The sequence below is a fragment of the Leuciscus leuciscus genome (genome assembly GCF_965113295.1).
Source record: "Leuciscus leuciscus genome assembly, chromosome: 18".
Classification (NCBI taxonomy): domain Eukaryota; kingdom Metazoa; phylum Chordata; class Actinopteri; order Cypriniformes; family Leuciscidae; genus Leuciscus; species Leuciscus leuciscus.
In genome coordinates this window covers 6,398,685-6,421,166 of record NC_138742.1, presented here as the reverse complement: position 1 = coordinate 6,421,166, position 22,482 = coordinate 6,398,685, and the positions used below count along the sequence as shown (strand labels likewise).

The 22,482-nt window shown below is 37.1% G+C and overlaps 1 protein-coding gene across 1 annotated transcript in view; it reads left to right on the top strand.

Moving 5' to 3' along the window:
• Positions 1-22,482, top strand: part of slc1a7b (solute carrier family 1 member 7b) — a 64,744-nt gene that overhangs the window by 20,646 nt on the left and 21,616 nt on the right. The window contains exons 2-5 of the mRNA XM_082145596.1: positions 2,604-2,683; positions 17,906-18,121; positions 21,112-21,154; positions 22,164-22,398. Of these exons, the coding sequence (XP_082001722.1) occupies positions 2,604-2,683; positions 17,906-18,121; positions 21,112-21,154; positions 22,164-22,398 (574 nt within the window). The remainder of the gene's footprint in view (positions 1-2,603; positions 2,684-17,905; positions 18,122-21,111; positions 21,155-22,163; positions 22,399-22,482) is intronic.

Below are 22,482 nucleotides of genomic sequence, written 5' to 3'. Positions count from 1 at the left end.
ATAAAAAAATAAAACTGCTTTGGAGTTCCTCTCAGAGTGTAGGAACAAAGGCATGTTATAATACCGCCGCAAAAACTGAGCATTCAAAAACAAAGCATTGGATGTTCTTAAAGAAATAATGGATTGGCAATCATTGCTCCATTGTAAATTATGGATCTGTATATCTTGCAATATGAGGAGAAAATACATGTTCATCCTCGTCCTTCATCAAGACTTGCGGACGCAAGTGGCTCCCACTATAATTAAATTGATCCATTCAGGTAGAAAGAGAACATCTTTTTTTAAATTGAAAAACGTAAAGTATTTGAATGTAATTGCATTATATCAAAATGTCAGAGCAATACATTTATTTTAAACAACACTAAAGCACACTTTTTGTTTGGTTTGAAAACAGTTGTGCTGCTTAATATTTTTGTGCAAACATTTTTAACAGTGTAAACCGTTTTTTTCAGGATTTGTTAATGTGCCTCATGTCCACTACTGTTCAAAAGTTTATTTTCTTTAAAAAAAAAAAAATTAATGTTTTTATTCAGCATGGATGCATTAAAGTGATCAAAAGTCGGAATAAAGATGTCTATTTCAAATAAATGCTGCTCTTTATCACTGTTTCCACAAAAATATTAAGCAGCACAACTGTTTTCAACATTGATAATAATCAGAAATGTTTCTGTTTCTTTCACTATCATGGCAAAATTTAACTTTATGGTTTCTATGGTATTTGTATGAAAAACAGTAGCCTAAATACATTATTAAATATTGTAGTTATATTCCATTAGTCCTTTAATACATTGTCTACATTAATAATATAATACAATTCAGTATGTTTATCCCACATTTCATGGTGCAGTTAATATTACTAGGCTAATGTTACAGTAAATCCATGGTAAATGATGGGAATTTGTAAACGGAAAAGCCTTCTGACTGTATCGTTGCGCACAGTGTTTCTACTGTTTGTCAGCGCTGTTTCATCTGCCTTTAAACTGGTTTAAATCACTGAGACATTTGTGTTCTTCGCTGAAATACAAGCGCTTCTCACTGGATCTCGTGACCGAAACCGATCAGAGTAAACACATCTGCTCGAGTGAGCTCGCGCTGCGCTGCCGTTTGGACTTTGAGCCGAGCGGATAAATAGTCCGTGTGGCGCGCGGTTCAAATGAGTTTCGTTCCGCTTTTGGCGCATAAACATTAACTCTTGATATCGTTTTATCGAGAAAAATTATATCGCGATAATTATCGTTATCGTTTTATCGCCCAGCCCTACTGCAGGGGCATGTGAGTGGCCCCAAAGTAAACCCACTGGCCGGTACGCCTCATCCCCTGCTGTCAGAGGAGGCGCAAATAGCAGCACAGCAACTACCGGTCCAGAACCTCCTGGTCTACGAAGACCTAAAACGAGCCATTCTTCAGCGGGTCGGCCTCAGCCCAGGGCAGCAGCGCTTCAGGTTACTAGACATTGGGGAGGGGGGCCGTGATGGCTCAGCAGTTGGACCTGGCCATCCAACTGGTATCCAACTGGCGGAGGACCAGATGGTTGTGTGTCCTTGGTTTCGGCACTAGTATAACAATGTTCAGAGGAGGGAAGGAAGAAGACAAGGTCGGCTTACTGTTTATTTGAAACAAAAAGGAACACAACCAAACTCCCGTCCGCTGTAAAGAGAAGTGCTCAGTGACAGTCATCAATAGTTATTGCTTTCCAGCTCTCATTGGCGGTCACAGCATGAGCTCTCTCCTCGCTCACTGTTTCCCAGCAGCTTATATCCAGTCTCTCCATGCCAATTTCTGCAACAAGACACAGGTGTTTGTCATTTGCACTTGACCTTCTAACTCACCGCTGTTTTTCTGTATTTTTGATCAAATAAAGCAGCCTTGCTGAGCAGAAGAGACTTCTTTCAAAAACATTAAAAAAATCGTACCAACCCTAAACGTTTGAACGGTATAGCTATCTTACTTTCATATTTGTGTGTTTGTGAGCAGTCGATGGAGAGCCGCTCTGCCGTTTTAAGATGGATTAATTTCTCCGCTCTGGCAGTCCTCTGCTCTCATAGCAGACCACAAAACAGACATAGCTTAAAGCAAAGAGGCTTTCTCAGAGTCCTGACCACAGGCCAAACATCCAACCAAAGAGAGAGCGAGAGAGAGATTTGGGCATTATCACTGGGCAGTTTCTTCAGTTTTGGACTGCGGTCGCTGCCGAGTGCCAGTAAAGAGAAGCGTTTAGCCAACTCAGTAAGATCTGCTGATTCCAGCTGTTTTCTGCCTGAAGTTAAACAATACAGGCATAATTGTGGGTCAGAACCTCATTGTCTTTGGAGGTTTTTTTTGGAAATATTAAACGTCAAAACTTAAACATGATGTCTGATGGCCATTTCATTCCTACAGTATGAAAGCAAAACCTGATCATCTTGAAACAAGCCCTGACCACTGAACAGCACTTGCATGCAACTTTAAAGCTGAACACTGGGAAAAAAGCACAAAGGCTAAATCCACCATAGCATATCAATAATTCTCTCACATGTTGATTCTCAGCGTTTTCTGCCTTGTTGAACTGGTTGTAACTGGTCTGTTTTTTGTTTGTTTATTTATTTTATTTTTTTCTCCTCCAGGAAGTGAAATACTTCCAGTTCCCTGGAGAGCTGCTGATGAGGATGTTGAAGATGTTGATTTTGCCTCTGGTCGTGTCCAGGTAAGACTTAATAATGATCACTATGGATAACAAGCTGATTTTATGTCTGTAGAGCTCCAGTTCCCACTTTAAAAACCATCTTAATGTGTTTTAATCAAACGCTATCTCACAACCAATTTGTACGAATTTGTACGAGGTAAAGGTGGCTAATTCGTACGACCTCTCTCGTACGAATTCGTACGATTTGTCTAAACCCCAGTAATGGTTAGGTTTGGGGGCGGGGTCAGGGGTAGGTCATTCGTACGAATTGGGCAGCTCGTAAAATACGTTCGATTTTGCAAAAAACTTATGAATTCGTACGAGTGAGGTCGTATGAATTCGTATGAAATCGCCACATCGTAAAATTCATACGAATTGCCGTGAGATCGGGTTGGTTTTAATATGTAGTTCTACTGTTCAAATGTTTGGGTTTGGTAAGATTTTTTATTGTTTTTGTAAGAACTCTCTTCTGCTCACCAAGGCTGCATTTATTTGATCAAAAATACTGTAAAAACACTAATATTCTTGAATATATTTAAAAATGTAATTTATTCCTGTGATCAAAGCTGAATTTTCAGCATCATTACTCCAGTCTTCAGTGTCACATGATCCTTCAGAAATCAGTCTAATATGATGATTTACAGCTCAAGAAACATTTCTGATTATTATCAATGTTGAAAACAGTTTCATATTTTATAGAAACAATGATTCTTTGATGAATAGAAAGTTCGAAAGAACAGCATTAATTTAAAATATAATTTATTTGTGATGCTATGAATGTCTTTACAGTCACTTTTTGTCAATTTAATGCATCCTCAATAAAAGTATCTGGTCTAGTCCAAGCTGGCTTAGGTGGGTTCATCTGCTGGCTACAGGTTTTTTTTTTTTTTTTTTTTGGTAGTTAATTGGTGGTTTAAGACATTAGGCTTGTTTGAGATGAGCAAAATCTGCGCAGAACCGATCACCGGTGATCAGCGCGAGATGCCTGCCGGTTAGAAATGTGTCCGAGTGCGGTCCGCCTTACTCTGATGTCATGCTGACGTATGTCAAAAATCTCTCGCGAGCGCAAGGCGCACGTGTCGGATTCTGCAGTCGAGCGCAGTTGCTCTCCACCGACTGCGCTGATCAAAAGCATGATGGGAAACGACTTGCTGACGACACAGCTTAATGCTCATTGGTTTAAACAACCGTGATGTATTGTTCTCTTTTAAAATGTTTTGATTTTAAAACTCGAATATCATGTTTTATGTGTATATGCTATAGTGAATATTCCCAAACTATCTGACAGTGCGATCTCTTTGGGTTATGCAATTTAATTTTTATTAAAATAAATAAATAAAAATAAAACCACATATGTCTGTATTAAAGAAAAAAATATTTAGATTAGATTAGATTAGATTCAACTTTATTGTCATTACACAAGTACAGGTACAAGGCAACGAAATGCAGTTTAGATCTAACCAGAAGTGCAATAGCAGCAAGTGCAGGATATACAGTGGTTCCATAAGTGCAGGACATGGATATGTACTGAATAAATATAGAGTTAAATACTATTATAAACAGAATTTTACAGATAGATTTGTCCTATGAATATAATATACAGATAACTATAACTGTGAACAGAATTTACAGCTAGATATGTACTGAATATAATATACAGATGGCTATTACTATAAACACTGTATTTGGAATGGAATTAAACATGTTTATAAACATGTATTTGGAATGGAATTAAATAACAAGTACTTTGGGTGTCTTGTTCATTTTATTTATTTTCATATAAAAGCAACAGAACTTGAATTATTTCCAGTTTATTAGCAACATTGTGCACGAGCGTGAATCCCGCGATATCCATCTTTGATCTCACAGGTGTCAGATCCACTACGAGAAGAGAGATCTGTCCGGCTTGCCTGCGCTTTTTTCACTCCTCCCCTCACTGCAGCCGCCTACTCTCGCATACATTTCAGGCGAGGCAAGGCGCATCTCAAACAAGCCTATTGCTGCTGGAGCCGACCAGAGTTCAACCACCTATTCATGGGTTTCATCAGGTCCCTTTCCACAGGTGTATAAAATCAAGCACCTAGATTATGAATGCAGACTGCATTGTGCTTGATTAATACACCTGTGGAAAGGGACCTGATGAAACCCATGAATAGCTTGAACCAGGTAGAAACCATGTTCCAAACGTTCATTATCTTAAGCTAGTTTTAGCTGGATTTTCAGAAGTTATAGACTGCAGCTTTCATCATTATGAATATTAAACCCAGCAATCCTGGCTTCCATCTCACATGCCTATCATCAGCTCGTTTTAATAAACCTATTTTCTTAATTATTAACAAATCAGCCCAGCTGTACTAAATTAAGAGCCATTCTTGATTTATCCATATGCATCATGCTCATAAACGCAATGCAATTATAAAGAAGTAACCTGATCTGGCAAAACAAGCACAAAATAAGCGACCACCGGAATCCAAAATATCAGCCCTGGTTTTCATAAATGGTTTCAGTCAATGCTGATGCAATATGGCTAACCATGTTAGGAAGCTTTGAATGCAAATAATCTTTGGGGAAAAAAAAGATGTAAAAGGAAAGGTTGAGAATGTCATATGATTTTAGCACAGCCAGGAACTTAAAACGTCCATTTGATGCAGAGAGGAGTGTGCATTGCTCAGCAGCAAGTTGAAAGTGGGTTAGGAGTGTCTGGAGCATCACTGGAAACAGGAGCTGATTTCTGAGAAAACCCCATTCAGTTCCTGGAAGCGCAAAAACCTTGATATGTGCCTATTTCCTTTGAGTGTCCTGCTTATATGCGAGAACTCTCTCATCCTGCTCTTCATATGCCCATTGACTTTAGTGGGAATGCTTGAATTAACTGTGTAAACTCTTCTTACCAGCCACAGAGGTCAGTGTGGCCAAAACAGATGGTGGAAAATCAAATCCAAAATCTGAACCTTAAACAAGCAGATTTCATTTATAATGTTTGCAATAGCTTGTTTGCAAAGATATTACGATCTACAGTATTCTCCTTTATTTAATTTTTTTTTTTATTCTCTACATTGTTGCTACAGTCACGACAGAGCAATTGTTTGAATTGAATTGTCTGAGACTTAAGAATGTTACTGCATTGCATTTTGTACAGTACATCTATTGTTTTATTTTTTTATTTTATTATTTTTTTATTATTACAAAATAACAAGTATTCTGTCAGGTTTTTTTTTTTATGTTTTATTTCTTGTTAATTTTGCCACTGTATCAAATAAATATCTAAGGTTGTGTGCATTCTCTTCTAAGATAGTCGAAAAGTAAGCAGATCTAGCAGTTTTTAGGGCCTTTCTGTGTGCAATAATACTTTCCTTCCACGAAATGCGAAATATCGATATAATATCAATTCAGCTGCGCTCCATTTTTTGGGCTGCTTTCTTGAGGGCCCAAGTGTGCTCGTTACACCACGGCGTCTGACTATTTTCAGAACTGCTTTATAGATGAAATTAACTAATTGAATAATTGAAAAACAGCTGAACAACAGCCCTTTTCCTGATATCAATGTAAAGCTGCTTTGAAACAATCTTTATTGTATAAAGCACTAAATAAATAAAGGTGACTTGACTTGCATGCAACCTGTTCTCGCTCCCAAAGTTCTAATGGGAGTCACTTAAGATGCTAAAGATACCTCAAGGCATCACTATATTGATTGTATAACGCAATTTGTCCAGATCCACCAAATTGAATCGGACTTCCAAAATTAGTAAGGTGCAACCAAACCTGAGAACACTTTGACCTTTGACCGATCAACCAATGACAAGACACATGACAGGACAACATGACAAACAGGGAACCATACGACAAGACACAGAAACATGACAACGACAAGAACAAGAAAACAAAACCCAAACCGTGACAAGTTGAGTGTTTCTATTGTCTAATTTCGTAGATAGTTTATTGTGAATATAAAAATGTCAACACAATGTGAAGTACTTGCTCTGGCCCCGGTTTTAAATGATTTAGTTCTATTGTTGTCTTCTGTTGGCATTGTACAAGCAGGATGTGGTGGTTGGTCGTGTGGTATTTGCATGTGTTAGAGATCGTTTTTACGAGGTGAACGCACATGAATGCCACCACAAAGTCGTAAATACGAGTAGAAAGCTCAGGATTTTCTTTAAGCCCCGATGTTTACAAGTGTCCACAATACCACAGTATTGTGGCAGAATACCACAATATTTACAGGTATTTAGCAGTGACATTGTCATGCGTTTTTATTTACAACAAAATAAGATAATTGCCTGCACAAAATATGAAAGCATTGTAATCTAACAATATAATATGTTACAAAGTTTACAGTGGCTTCATAAACTAATTAAACATTTTTTTTTTTTAAAACACACCTGCTGCACATTCACTGTTATGCATGTTCTAGAAGTAGAGTTTAAAAACCTTGCTGTATTTTTGTGAGGTTAATTAAGAGAAGGTACACCGCCATCTTGCTCAGACGAAGTGACTTGAACACACACCAGACCTCATAAACACAACTTCCCAAGAGGATTTGAATGCACCATATGACCCCACCTCTCCTTCACTGTGATTGGACGGCTGGTTAAAAAGTGACAGTGATGAGTGCTGCGTTTTACCCAAAGTTGAAAATTTTCCAACTCTCGGCATCCGGAAGAAAAAGGCAATCACTCTGCGTGAAATAGATGCTCAGCGCCGTTTAATTTAAACACACACCGCTCCTATTGCACACAACTGAAAAAATACACTGGACTTAGAAAAAAACAAACAAAAAAACGCTTTGGCCCATCCAATGTATTATTGGCTATTGCTCCAGAGTCACAAATGGCCTATATACTACTATAGTTTTTATTCATATTTTGGATTATTATTTTCCATTTTCATTTTAGTTAAACTTTTAGTAATTTAATTGTGTTTTTATTTTATTTTATTTTTTTCAACTTTTACTTTTTTTAAACGTCTATATAATTTTGATTCATTTTTAATTTAGTTAGTGAAGTTATTTTAGTACACTGGTAACCCCGTGTTTGAGCTGCTTGTTTTTCTATCATAGTCACAGAATTCACAAAATGAATGACCCTAAAATATGCAGTGATTTAAATGGTAGCGAGGCTTCCATTAGCATCTGTGTTCACTTTAATCTTGCATCAATTTGCATATCCCATGATTTTTGTCTAGTTTGATTACTTCTTGAGGGATGGAGGTAAACCACTAGGTTATGTCCATTTGAGTGTCGTCAGATGAATTATAAAATCGATGTGAAGACTCAAAAATTAGAGGTAGCTTGATGCAGTTTGGAGGGGTTACTGCGTCTCAAATGACCCTCTTGCACAAATGGCTGAAATGTTCTCTTGCATTGAGAACTTCTGACATGTTGCAAGTCTTCTTAATAGTCCACATGTTCACTTGATCTCTTAGGACTGAAATGGCCATAATTTGCGTAAAAACATGTCTTGTAGAGCATAATTGCCTTCGGTTATAATCTGTGCATGGCTGCATGATGAACTTTCAGCTTTGGATTTGGTGACTAATTGACAACCTAGGATGGATCGGTTTGGCTAAAATAAGCCATTTACCAGCAATCTGACCTCAGCGACGAGGCAAGATCCTGAATAATCTGAAAGGAATACTGAATGCTCTCAGGGCTTAAATTGCATTGAGATAAATTAGTGGGAAATAGAGATGGTTTTCATTGATGAGATGCATTACAAGCCTTCAGATTGCAGTTTATTTCTGTGTGCAATTCATGTTTCTTTCTTGGGGTTTAAAAGACAATTAATATTCAACAATATCATTGATTTAACTGCATTAAAACTATCGGATGAGAATTGAATTGAAACTAAATTGAGCTGAATAATAGCACTGCAAAGCTGCTTTACAGCTGGAACTGAATTTTGCAACATTAGCATTGTTATTTGCTTGTTTATTGATGTGAAGCTGCTTTTAAACAATGTATTGTGTAAAGCACTATATAAATAAATGTGAAGGGAAGCAGTGCATACTAAGAAAACTGGAAAGAGCAAAAAGACAGGCCGAGAGAACTCACTCATGTTTTTTTTTGTTTTTTTTTATAATGAAATGCACTTTCCAAGGCCATTGGTTAACCAGAAATAATGTCAGCCATGATTTTGAATCATATTGACTTATTATTTGGTAATAGTGTCAAAAGGTAAGACATTTTTACACAAAATTAGATATTAAACAACCATGATTAACACGATGATATCTTGATGACCTGATGAGGTCATTTGAAATGTGTGCTTTTGCAGAATGTATTCTAGAATTCAATCCTGAAATTACATATTACTAAATCATTACTTTATTGTTACACAGAGATGGGTAGGTCTATTAGTAAAATCCGTTGACTTTAGCAATCTTTGTTGCATTACATGCCAACGCTGACAGTTCAAAAAGCCATTTTAAAGTTTTTTCCCCAAAGTTTGCATACCTGTAACTCAAGAAGTATTAAAGACATCTTAATTTCCTTTCAGAATTTGGTTTATAACAAACTTTTCTTTTGATACCATATCTGGTTTAATACCAGAGTATTGGGGATCTCAATATGGCTCCAATTATAAATTGTTCAATTGTACACATTTTCAATGGTCGAAAACCAAATGTGGTTAACTTTGCATGCATCTTTTAAAGAGGAATATCTGAAGTTGAAACTAGAAACGTATCTATTTCTGAGAACTCTTAGTGAGATAAAATGTTTCGTGAATACGGCCCCTGGTGTTGATGAATATCTCCCAGAACATTGTGAGAGCCAGTAACTGATGTCAGTAAATCTGATTTCAAGTTCTTGGCAGTTAAGCACGTTTAATCAAAACATGCAGATATGACGCATTTCCATAATCTAGTAGCTTATGGCCTTGGAAACTGTTTAACAGGCAATCTTACTCCATTCAGTTGATTTCAGATGCTAGTGCAATCAGTTGTTTCATGCTTACAATTATGGCATTTTAGATTATGATTTATTGTAATGTAAATAAAAAATTGTCTATGCAATTGTCTATGATTAAACATTTCTATCCATCTAATGTAAAAAAAGACACATTTACTTATATAGTGTTTTATAAAACAAAGATTTCTGTCAAGCAGCTTCACAGAAATAAACAGGAAATTAATATTTTTAATGTTGTCAAATTCATCAATAACGGAACGACTATTAAGCAGCTCTACAAAGACAATATTATCATTAATAAGCTCATTTTAGTTTTATGTTGATTCAATTTAGTTCAATAATAGTGTTGATGATGCAAAGTTCATCATTTATGAAACAAATTTGAAGACAATAGTGTCACTATCCAGATTAATTCAGTTCAAGTCAGTGCTGTCAAATCTATATTTCTTTCAATATTTCTAATTTTTCCTTGTCCCTTGATGTCAACCATTCAATGCACAAAGCCATATGATAGAAGCAGATATGATTAACCTTGTAAAAGTCCTGAGGTTAATTGGTTTAATTGTAGTGAAAGTGTTACGAAACCCCCCGTTTGCACTGGTCATTTCATACTACAATTGTAAAAAATAAAATAACACAGGCTGCAGGTAAAGAGCAGTTTGGTTGGTGTCATTTCACACAAAAAATTAAATCTGTAAATGTTTTTCATCCCCATGTCGAGCCAAACCTTCTTTCATCTGTGCAACACACACACACACACAAATTCTGAAGACCATGTTGGTTAATTTTTTTTCCATGCAATTTTTCCCATGCAATTACAAGTAATGGGGACTGACGCTTTCGAGCTTCAAAAAAGACCCGGAAGCATCATAATTGTGATTCATACAACCGAACTTATGTCATATGATGGCTTTGTGTGAGAAACAGACTGAAATTGATGTCATTATTCAATTAAAATAATTGGTTGTTGAGTCAGTGAGATGAACTCGATATAACTGGAGTCATTGAAAACATCCGACTCAAAAGAATGACTCATTCATGAATCGGCTGATTCTCTCTTGAACTCTAATAACGTAGCCAAGGAGAGCAGGATGAATTTAAAGATGTCGATTTTGGTGTGTTCCTCAGACAAAACTCTCATATGTGACAATATAAATAACACTAGACATGCAAATGTTGCATGGAGTTTTAGTCAAGTCAACTCATCCTCATTTATATAGCGCTTTTAACAATGTAGATTGTTCCAAAGCGGCTTTACATTGATAATAGGAAATTACTGTAACAGAGATTGTTTTGGCTTTACAGCAGCTCTAGAATAAAGTTATTGTCCAGCTAAAGTTAGTTTTGATTCATTCACTTCCGTCACAACGATCATTAGTTATTAACTTAGGGGCCGCTAACACGACACCGTTCTAACAGAAAACTCTGCGCAAACTTCAAAAACGTGAACCAGTGAGAACGCTGATGGCATGCACATGTGTATTACGAGTTCAGTCTATAGGAATTCACGTTTGAATATATGTGTGTGCAGGCGTGTAGTCTTTCCCTACTTGTCTGGCCTTAAAATTTATAATACAGAATTTTTATTGCTTCCGCGTAGCCACGCGAACCGGAATTATCCCGACAACGCTTTATCTGTAGATAGGTAAAGGGAAGGGATGAGGCCTTCACAGGGGAGAGACTGGGTGACACTTCAGGACTGTGTTGTCGTCATGTTCAGGCGCAGGTCCTTCATCAGATCTGGATACGGCCTGGATCTGGCGGACTGCGGTAAACCTCTGGAAATATTTTAGGATAATTATGGTTCTTTTGAATCCTTTATAAATTCATTAAAGTAGTGGCCTGATGTGGAAGATTCATTTATTATTGTCCAACTTAAGATGTAAAAGCTCAAAATTAAGTGTGTTAGCATGAATATATGGTTCAAAGTTTCATCCATTTGAAATCATGGCTGTGCTTATGCATAGGACTGGACAATATTGAATATTTATGATAATAATGAAACATAGGCCTATATACAGTGTGTATGTATATATATATATATATATATATATATAAACATATAATGAATATATATATATATATATATATATATATATATATATATATACATATATAATGAATATATATACACAGCTTTTGATTAAATATATACACAGCTTTGATTTGCATTTAAAGATACCAGTATAAGGGTTTTTACGCACACACACTCAGAGAGAGAGAGAGAGAGAGAGAGAGAGAGAGAGAGAGAGAGAGAGTCTTGAGTCGCTTGAAGGAAAGAGCCAAATGAAATGGAGAGCAGCTCTCTCAATAATTGTATGTGTTTTTCTAGCACAGTTGTGAAGGTACATTTATCATGTCATTTCACTATGATTTCCTCAAGAGATCCTTCAGGAAAAATCCTCACAATCAAATTTAAAACATCATCTCGCCAGTCACTCTCCTCTCAAAACACAAACAGACACCCACGCACACACACACACACACACACACACAGTTGATTCATTTTAGACGGATTTAAAGGAATAGTTCACTCTGGTTGTCACGTGTGGTTGAAGAATACAAGGTAGTAGGATCCATTTGCAGATTGACTTTATTTACACAACTCAAACTATACAAAGACAGACTCAGGAAACAGGAATCAAGAACAGAGGAAACAGGAATCAGGAACAGAAGAACCAGCAAACAACATTAAGGACCCACCAAGACTGAACTAGACATACAGGCTTAAATTCAAGGGTAAACGAGCTAACAAGAGAACAAGAGGGTGTGGCTAATAGGAAACACCTGTGACAGACTAATAAACATAACGGGGAGCTGCTAAACATGAAACAAGACAGAAACACAGACTAGACTTCTGACATGCATGAAACACGACAGAAACACAGACTAGACTGTGACAAACATGAACCCAGACAGAAACACAGACTAGCCTTGTGACACTGGTTACTTAAGTTATAAAACATATATAAACTTCCTGACTTCTCTTATAAAACAGCTTTTTTTTTTTCATGGCAGACTCCAAATATATAATGTCTTAATGACAAACATATTCGAAATGTTATAGAGCAGCGTTTCATTTATTATGTGGTTAAACTATTTCCACACAAAAACAGTTTGAGGTCAGTGTTTTTGTCAATGTTATCACCTCAATGGCTCCAATGAGTTTAATAACTTAATACTACTAATATTTTTTAATTGAGACATGCTTTAATGTGTTAAATCACCTAATATTTTCAATATTTTATTTAATTGTGGATATATAATGTTTAAATAAATGAATCGTATTTATTTGATATAAATAGTGAGTATAATGAGAAAAATTATATTGGGGGTTATTTGAACCGAGAAATGTCCTGTAAAGTTTATAATTTTGGTAAAAAAAAAAGTGGAATAGCTTGATCATGGTTCATAACACTTGTTGTAGAGCGGTTATAAAGGCAGCTCTCCTGTGCGTGTGGCTGTTTCACGCCACGTCGGCTCACTTATATAATGTCTTTTATCTTCTCTTAGAACCTTTTATCCATCAGAATGATGATATAAGAAATTATGTAATTTACGCCATGCAAAGATGCAAGGTGTTTGCAAACACTAGACCTGTGCAAGGAAGTACAGCATTTGAACTCAAAACAATTTAATTGGCTTATAACAGTGTTTTCTGTAGGCATTGAAAGCGGCATGTTTTCTTCTATTAAACGTTGTTATGCAAGGTTTAATTCTTGTTTTGATCAGAAATGTATACGGCAATTTGCGCGACATTCTCCACATTGCAAGGTTCGCCTCCTACTAATGTAATGGCGCTGCAATTGTTTGAAGAAATACGGCATCGATTTTGTACAGAAAATCTATTGTTTTATTTAAAGGCCAATGTTCTCGTAAATTTCTCACCTCAATACTTCTTTCTCCTTATTTTTGATTGAGATATAAAGTGGAATTTATACAACACTATAAAAGTGCACAAACCTTTTTAGCTTTGCAAGCTTTAATTCAGGCATTGTTTAGTTCAGAAATGTAAACAGCAATATGCAGGACATTCCTCCACATTGCAAATGTCATTGTATTGCATTTTATACAGGTCATCTCTTGTTTTATTTATTTAAATGCCAACAAATTTCTTTTTTTGAGAAGTGTCTTGCTTGTGCAATGTTCCATTAAAATAAATGTCACTCATTTTGACATGTTATCATCTAATGCGATTACATTCAGACATTGTGACTTAGGTGCCCAAATCATATTTTTTTGCACAACAGTATTTTGTGTATCCATACAAGGAGATTATGATGCTCTTTTCAATGGTAAGAATAAACTGGACATATGCTTCATATTTCTTTCTGTTATGAGTTTTCTAATGATGATTGTTTCCTCTCCACTGAGAAAGGTCAGCGAGGGTGAAAACGCACTGTAAACGGGAGGGGATAAAGTAGAGCGAAATAGATTTGACATTTCCTTAATAAATCCATCAGCACGCAAGCCCAGATTGAAACGTCACTGCGACTGGATACGGATTACCCACAATGCTCACCAGGGGTCACAGCGTTGAACGAGAGGAGGCGATGCACACAAATATGGCCATTTACACTGACCCGACACCAGCTGTGCCATCATAGCATCAGAATGAGAAGCTCATGGGCTGTGTCTGAAATCGCCCCCTATACCCTTAAATAAGGCACTATTGAGGAAACAGCCATTTGTAGTGGTGTCCGAAACCACAGTGGACATTATTGAGTGCACTCATTCAATCCCATAACGAATGTACAACCGATGTACGCTCAACGGCTAGAGAATACCCATAATGCACTATGACGGTCATGCCAAATGAGATAGACTCCAGTTATATGGCATGTGGAGTTTTAAAGATCTCAACATTTTCTCAGATTGGCCAAAAGTCTGAAATCAAGCGTGCAGATCTCAATATGAACTTAAACATTTCTTATCACATTCTTCTGAGATTAAATGATCTAAGCTTCTGTCCACATTCATTTATACTTTTTCATACTATTACTGAAGCTTTTAACACTTAAATTAACTTTTTTTAAATCCTTGTGGAAGAAATGAATGGGGGAAAAAACTTCTGGAACCAGCGCTGCTGAAAAAGTGGGCGAGCACTAATGCACTCTATTGACTCGTGCAAAACTAGGCCTATTTTTAGCATTTGAAAGAAATCCAAGATAAATTTCATACTTAGATGAAACATAACTGGGAAGAACTAAATAATTAAGTTTCCTAAGCTATGAAAGAGAGAAAAAAAAATCCTCTGGCCATTGGCCATGCAAAATGCAAGATGTTCTGAGTGCTTTTGAGCATATTAATAAGCAGTTGCTTGAGTCTAAGGAGTTCACCCTTAAGTCTCTGAAACAATAAAATATATTTTGATGGAGGAACCTAAATATCAATTACATTTTCTTGTTCGCCTACATCTGTGATTGTATATCATAACCTTACCTTGCTTGAAATAATCTCTGATAAAAAAAATAAAAAAAATCTGAATCCATCCAATGCAGGAAAAGGAAATGATGTGAATGTGAAAAAGCAATATTTTAGCTTGAACCTCTCATTGCACGATGCCCTGCGGTCATTAATATGTAATCTCTGGCTGATGGAGCCAGCTGTTCATCTGCACAACAGAGGCTGTTTAGAGGGCACCTTCTCCAGCGATAATCTCGCAGCTTTTGTGTGGATGACTGACTGCTCGCGTTGTAGTGAGGTTTAGCTGCATTCCCAGAGGGATGAGCGCGTGTGGACATGATGACAATGATGTGCTTTTTATAGGCACCTAAAAAAAATCCTGTTAAAAGGCCTTGAAAGGTCCAAATGTGGTCTGCTAAAATTCCATCAGGTTTTTCCCTGACCATAAGACATTTATAATATTACAAAAGATTTCTATTTCAAATTAATGCTGTTCTTTTGAACTTTCTATGAAAGCTGCAGTCCGTAACTTTTTTGGGTTAAAAATGATCCAAAATAAATTTTGAGCAAGTACATAACCAGCCAGTGTTCAAAACTCTCTGCTTGCCTTAGCTTGATTCAAAACTGTAAGCTTGTAGTAATGTTTTTAACTCCAGTGGTACTGGTGGATTTCTGCGGGAAATTTAAGCATGTCTTTGCGTCATTACGCCACATCTGTACACATAAAGAAGAGTCTCGGAGGCACATTTCGACCCTCATTCTGACATCTGTCTGAAACGATTTTAACGGGCGGCTCCTTAACAGCAAAAGTATCAACGTCCCCTCGCTATTGCACCTTAGTATTTTGAAAATATTATCCATATAAAACCAAAGATTAATGAAATAGTTTACTTACCGCTTGTGATGCAGCTGCTGTCAGATCCAATACATTCGGCTGCTTCATCTTCCAACTAAAGTTTCTTTACGAACTCTCCGTTACACTGTGCCTCGATTAAAATTCAAAGCAAAAGTGATATGCTCTGAACAAACATATAATCCTCAGACGCGATTAAAAATAAACCATCCACTTGTTCCTGATGCTGGGATACTTCTGAAGTCTGTAGAGACACAAATGAGCTGTTTATATGGACTCAAAGCGAAAGTTCTTTCACACTTCCTCAAGCGTCTGTATATCCAGTGTAGACATTGTCAGTGATTATGGCTACGTTTACACGTGGCCGGCTATTTTCATAAACGGACATTTCACCCTCTCCGTTTTCAAAAATAACATTGTGCACACCTGTCAGTTTTCAGAAAAGTGTTAGTTTACACGAACCCGTGTATATATGACGTCAAGAGCATGCCAAACCTATAGGTGGCAGTGTAACGAGAAGCTCAAGCCCACGTTAGCCAATCAGAATCCCGAAAATAGCAACAACAGCAATGAATGTGACGTTGCCTAAAACTCAGTTTTTCTCAGTTTACATGCAAATGTGCAAATTAAGTTTTCCAAAATCTCCCCTCTGGCCGGAGTTTTTAGAAAGAATAATTTTCAGAGGCGAATTCTCCGTTTGCTTGTAAACGAAGGGCACAAACGAAGGGAAATGTCTCCGTTTTTCAAAATAACCATGTACATGTAAACGGGGCCTATAATGGCTTCTGTTTGCTTTTGACGCAACACTCGCCTCTGGTGCAGACAGGTGTCAACCGTTAACTGAACACCAGTGGGCGGAGCCTATGTGTCTGGAACAATAATATCCAAAGTAGACGTTTTTTGAGCTTGATAAACTAAATGCTTTGTTTATGAGGATATTTTAAGCTATGAAAATTACAAGATTATTTAATGATAAAAAGACCACTTAGCCTATATGTCAAAATATCATGTCATGACCCCTTTCATTTGTATTAATATTTCCCAAAATTACTGCTTTAATAGGTTTGATCAAATAAATGTGTTTTTTAAAAACATCTAAAAATCTAACAGACTGCAAACTTTTGAACGGTAGTGTTATATACATCAAGTCACCTTTATTTCTATAGGACTTTAAAGGTAGGGTTGGCAATTTTCGGAGAGGCTAGTAATAGTGAGCTAGCTTTGAAATCATAAGCTCCCGCCATCCCTTCAGAAAGTCTCCAAACCCACGCCTCCTTCAAAACACATGAACGCACACAGTGTAAAGCGTCACGAGACGAGAGACGGTGTTAAACTACCTCATGCCTCAAAGCACATAACATTACTATAATAATGAACATAAACAACTTAAAGAGCTCTGACCTGTACCACCTGACTGCTGCAGATTCATTTCGCCGTTGATAGTGTTGACATTGTAACGTATAAATTCGAGTCACGAACCTCTCCGATATCGTCATGTGTTTTCATCTCATCCAAATTACATTAGTTATGGTGATGGAAGCATAAGCTTGTTGTTTTGGATCAGGAGGAACTGTAAAAGGCAGTTGCTGTTTCGTTTGTGCTGCTCGGTGACTGACGTCTGTCTAAATTGCATGAACATAGCATGAAACGCACTGATGACGTGTGTTGATAGGTAGATAGTACTGAATGCAATGATTGGATGAACATTTTATGGTACGCCTTCCACATATGAGATATATACATATAAATACATTGTGAAGAGACTTTCAACCAGCATAGCAAAAAAAAATTTCTGGAACAAATCGCCTACCCTGCCTTTAATGCAGATTGTTTCAAAGAAGATTCACAGTAATATACAGAAAAATTTATTTCAGCTGCAGCTCTACAGAAGGCCATAGTGCCATTATTCATTCAGTTTGAGTCAGTTCAATGTTGATTAAATTCAGTTCAATAGCAGTGCCAAGGTAGCAAAATTTGTCAATTATGAAAAAGTCAAATCAGCAAATAAGCAGCTCTACAGAAGACATTATCCAGCTCAAGTCTGTAAAATATATCTCTGTCTGCTCTCCGTCAGTTTGATGTCCGGTCTGGCGGCGCTGGATGCAAAGTGTTCCAGTCGGCTGGGCCTCATCACGGTCTCCTACTACCTGTGGACCACCTTCCTCGCTGTGGTGGTGGGAATCGTCATGGTGTTGATCATCCATCCAGGTGGAATGGCACAGAAAGAAGATTCAGAGGACAGCGGGAAACCCATCATGAGCTCCGCTGATGCTCTCCTGGATCTCATACGGTGAGAAAGCCCTCATGTTTCTCCCTCATATCATATCATTCCATGGAACATGGAACACATGTTCTATGGAACACAAAAGAAAAGAAAGTCAAATATCTTTGATCCAGAAACATGACTCATGATATTAACCCAGCCAACAGGGAATGTTCTCAGAACGTTCTGGCAAGGTTCTCTCAAAGTTATGAAGAAACATTCTTCTAGTAACATTAATAGAATGTTCATTCAAAGTTATCTGGTCTTTAATAACGTTCTCAAAATGTTAGCACAATTTTTTTTATAGATAGTTCATGGAACGTTTTATTCGGATGTTCATCTCACATTTGTTAAATGTTACTACTTGTTTCATAATGTTCAGAGAACATTTAAAAGTAGCGTTCCCATAATATTTGCAAAATTATAACGGAATTATCCCTTAACATTCTAATTACTAAGAAAAACACATTTTTAAAACATAAAAAAAAAAATTGACAAGTTAACTGAAACGTTAGCAAAAGTTCTTATTTTTGTTAGCTGGGAAATTTACATTTTCGTTATCAACAATACCTGGCAAATAAAAACAGAATTTGATTTATGAATTACTAGCAACTTGGTCAGTAATATTTTACAATGAACTGCAATCACGGATGCAATCTCCAGCAACCTGATTGTGTTTCGATTGAAGGTGTAGCAGTCATAATCTCACATGACCTGTTTGAGAGCACTCGAGCATCTAAATGAGTCACAAATACACATCTTGAAGGATTGGGAAACTATTGTAGATTTGAGTTTTTATAAATGCAGTAATGCACAGTGACCCTTAAACGTACTTGGACACTTAAGACGCATTGCAAATAATTGCATTAGATAATAAAATGAACTATAAACAAACACAAAGTCACACAATAATGACTGTCTTTAACACTAGATCTATTGTTTTTGCTTGAAAAGTGTGCTTATGATAAATGACCCTTGGTTTCGTATTTTGTTATCTGATGCAATGATTTAAACTTCAAGTGTCCAAATGCATCTTTGTGCCGCTGTTTGTATGAGCTCAGCATCAACCAACTTTTCAATATTTGTGTAATTTATACTAATGCCTGTGTTTGTAGCTTAAATAAACTAACAGAAAGTGAATTACTGACCCTGCTTGAAGCAAATGCAGCCATTGTTTCCGCCTCCAGGATTCCACGTAACTAAAATAAATTACACTCCATCGTTACCCACACTTCATCAGCTGAAAGTCATTTTATTAGAAACAAAATGTAAACAGCTGTTTGTGTAGACAAAGCCATTTAAAAGGCTCTCGATACATTCAGGATTATTTGGTTTAATCATTTATTTAATTAAAATGACAGATAAAAATGGTTTGCAATGTCATAGTTCATTCCTGCCCACGTAAGAATAATATCCCAAAAGTTCTCGTGTTACGCAGCACGTTTGAGCTTCAGCAAGAACCAATGAGGTTCATTCTCGTGTTACGCAGCACGTTTGAGCTTCAGCAAGAACCAATGAGGTTCATTCTCGTGTTACGCAGCACGTTTGAGCTTCAGCAAGAACCAATGAGGTTCATTCTCGTGTTACGCAGCACGTTTGAGCTTCTGCAAGAACCAATGAGGTTCATTCTCGTGTTACGCAGCACGTTTGAGCTTCTGCAAGAACCAATGAGGTTCATTCTCGTGTTACGCAGCATGTTTGAGCTTCAGCAAGAACCAATGAGGTTCATTCTCGTGTTACGCAGCACGTTTGAGCTTCTGCAAGAACCAATGAGGTTCATTCTCGTGTTACGCAGCACGTTTGAGCTTCTGCAAGAACCAATGAGGTTCATTCTCGTGTTACGCAGCATGTTTGAGCTTCAGCAAGAACCAATGAGGTTCATTCTCGTGTTACGCAGCACGTTTGAGCTTCTGCAAGAACCAATGAGGTTCATTCTCGTGTTACGCAGCACGTTTGAGCTTCTGCAAGAACCAATGAGGTTCATTCTCGTGTTACGCAGCATGTTTGAGCTTCAGCAAGAACCAATGAGGTTCATTCTCGTGTTACGCAGCACGTTTGAGCTTCTGCAAGAACCAATGAGGTTCATTCTCGTGTTACGCAGCACGTTTGAGCTTCTGCAAGAACCAATGAGGTTCATTCTCGTGTTACGCAGCACGTTTGAGCTTCTGCAAGAACCAATGAGGTTCATTCTCGTGTTACGCAGCATGTTTGAGCTTCAGCAAGAACCAATGAGGTTCATTCTCGTGTTACGCAGCACGTCTGAGCTTCCGCAAGAACCAATGAGGTTCATTCTCATGTTCCGCAGCACGTTTGAGCTTCTGCAAGAGGTTTGTTCTCGTGCGTCAAGCAGGTTCGGTTGAGCTTCTGTTTATGTTCGCTGATCAATGTTTATATGTGAATAAAAACCTAAATCCAATCTGTTCATCATGTAAAGCAATCGATTCTCTTCATAAAATTTGGACTAAACAGCTCAATTCATATGGATTAGTTTTACGATCTCTTTATAAACATTTTAAAGTGTCAAAGTGGTAGTTGCATAGGCTGTCAATGGAGGGACAGAAATCTCTCAGATTTCATTAAAAATATCTTCATTTGTGTTCTGAAGATGAATGAAAGTCTTACAGGTTTGGAATTAAATGAGGGTGAGTAATTAATGACAGAATTTTCCTTTCTGGGTGAACTAACCCTAAATGGAATCTGAGCATTAACATTTTATATATAAAATTCCAAAATATGTTCAAGAACATAAATTCTTGAATTCATGAATTCACCCCATAATGGATAATGTAAAAATATTTTTCTATCTCTAAAAATGTCAACAGCAGAATTTTATTTATTTTTTCTGACTATGAAGTTGGCCTTCATTCCTTGTGCTTTTTGTTTTTGTTCACAATTTTTATGAAGGATTCTAGAAGTGTGTGCATGTTATGCTTTTTAGAAATGTCTTAAAAGCATTCAATGTGTCAAATAAACTCAAGTACTCATCTAACTGTAATACATTGTATGTCCCTGAACAGAAACATGTTTCCAGCCAACCTCGTTCAAGCCACATTTCAACAGGTAAGAATCCACAGTTAGCCATGAATTGTTAGTCACTCTCCTTATAATGTGTAGGGAAAAAATGACAATGAACACTCAAATGAATACATGCAAAACATGAATGCACACTTGAGAATCTGCGATTCAGATGCAGCCACTGCTTTTGTAAACACTCGCATGAGTACCTAGATGTGAATAATCATGCACTGCAACAATGATTTTCTTTTTCTGTATTTTTGTCTTGTTTTCCAGTACAAATATCTAAACATTCTTAAATCAAGATACATTTACTGGAGAACCAAAATGACTTAAGACATAAAATATTTTTGATCAAAATTAAGTGATTTAAACTTAAAACAAGAATGATATTTGCCAATGGAGTAAAAAAAAACAACTTAATTTAAAGAGAAAACATTTTTCTCATGTCTTGAGTGTATAAACACTTATCTTGTGCATTTTGCTTCTCAAGTAAATGCATTTTGATTTAGGAATGTTTAAACATTTGTAGTGGAAAACAAGACAATAATACTGAGGAAGCATGTTAGATGCTCTGCAATTAGGATTGCTGACTATGGGGCCGTTTACATGACAGTGTTTTCAACTAAAAACAGAAAATGTTTTATGCGTTTTAGCCATTCAATTACATGACAATGGCATTTTGAAGGCCTGAACATGCAAACGTTTGAAAACAGGTTTCAAAGTGCACGTTTTTTAAAAGGACAGCGTTATCGTCTCTGTGTGTGTAAACTACAAAAATTCTAATTTGCGAAAGCGGTGCCGTCGTGCATATTACGTGTTCAGTCTATAGTGTTTCTTGTCAATGTGACATCGCCACCTACTGGCCTGGCAGCAGAATACAGCGTTTTTAGTCGTTTTCGCAGATCAGTGTGAACGGGGAACGATTTGACAACGTTGTCGTCTGTACACAAAAAAACGTAATGGAACGATTTTTGCATTTGCATTTGAGGAGCTTCTGCTTTGATCACAAAGTGCTTGACAAACTGAAAAAAAAATAAAAAATTCTCTTTAGTATCGTACCAACAGTGTGCCCATAATGAAGACGCCCAAGGCGACAGTGGCCACCAGTCTGATGGAGAGCACCACTCGCCGCACGCTCATCTACGGGATTCAGGACGATAACGGGACGGACATCCAGAACTTTCAGCTGGATCTGACCCCGCCTCCTGACGTGGTGATGCGAACGCTTCCTGGCACCAGTGATGGCATGAACGTCTTGGGGATTGTCATTTTCTCTGCCACCATGGGTGAGAATACTGCAACAAATGACATATGTGTTAATATTTTTATATTAAATCTCACATTTGCATATTGCTGGTCATTTTTGCGCA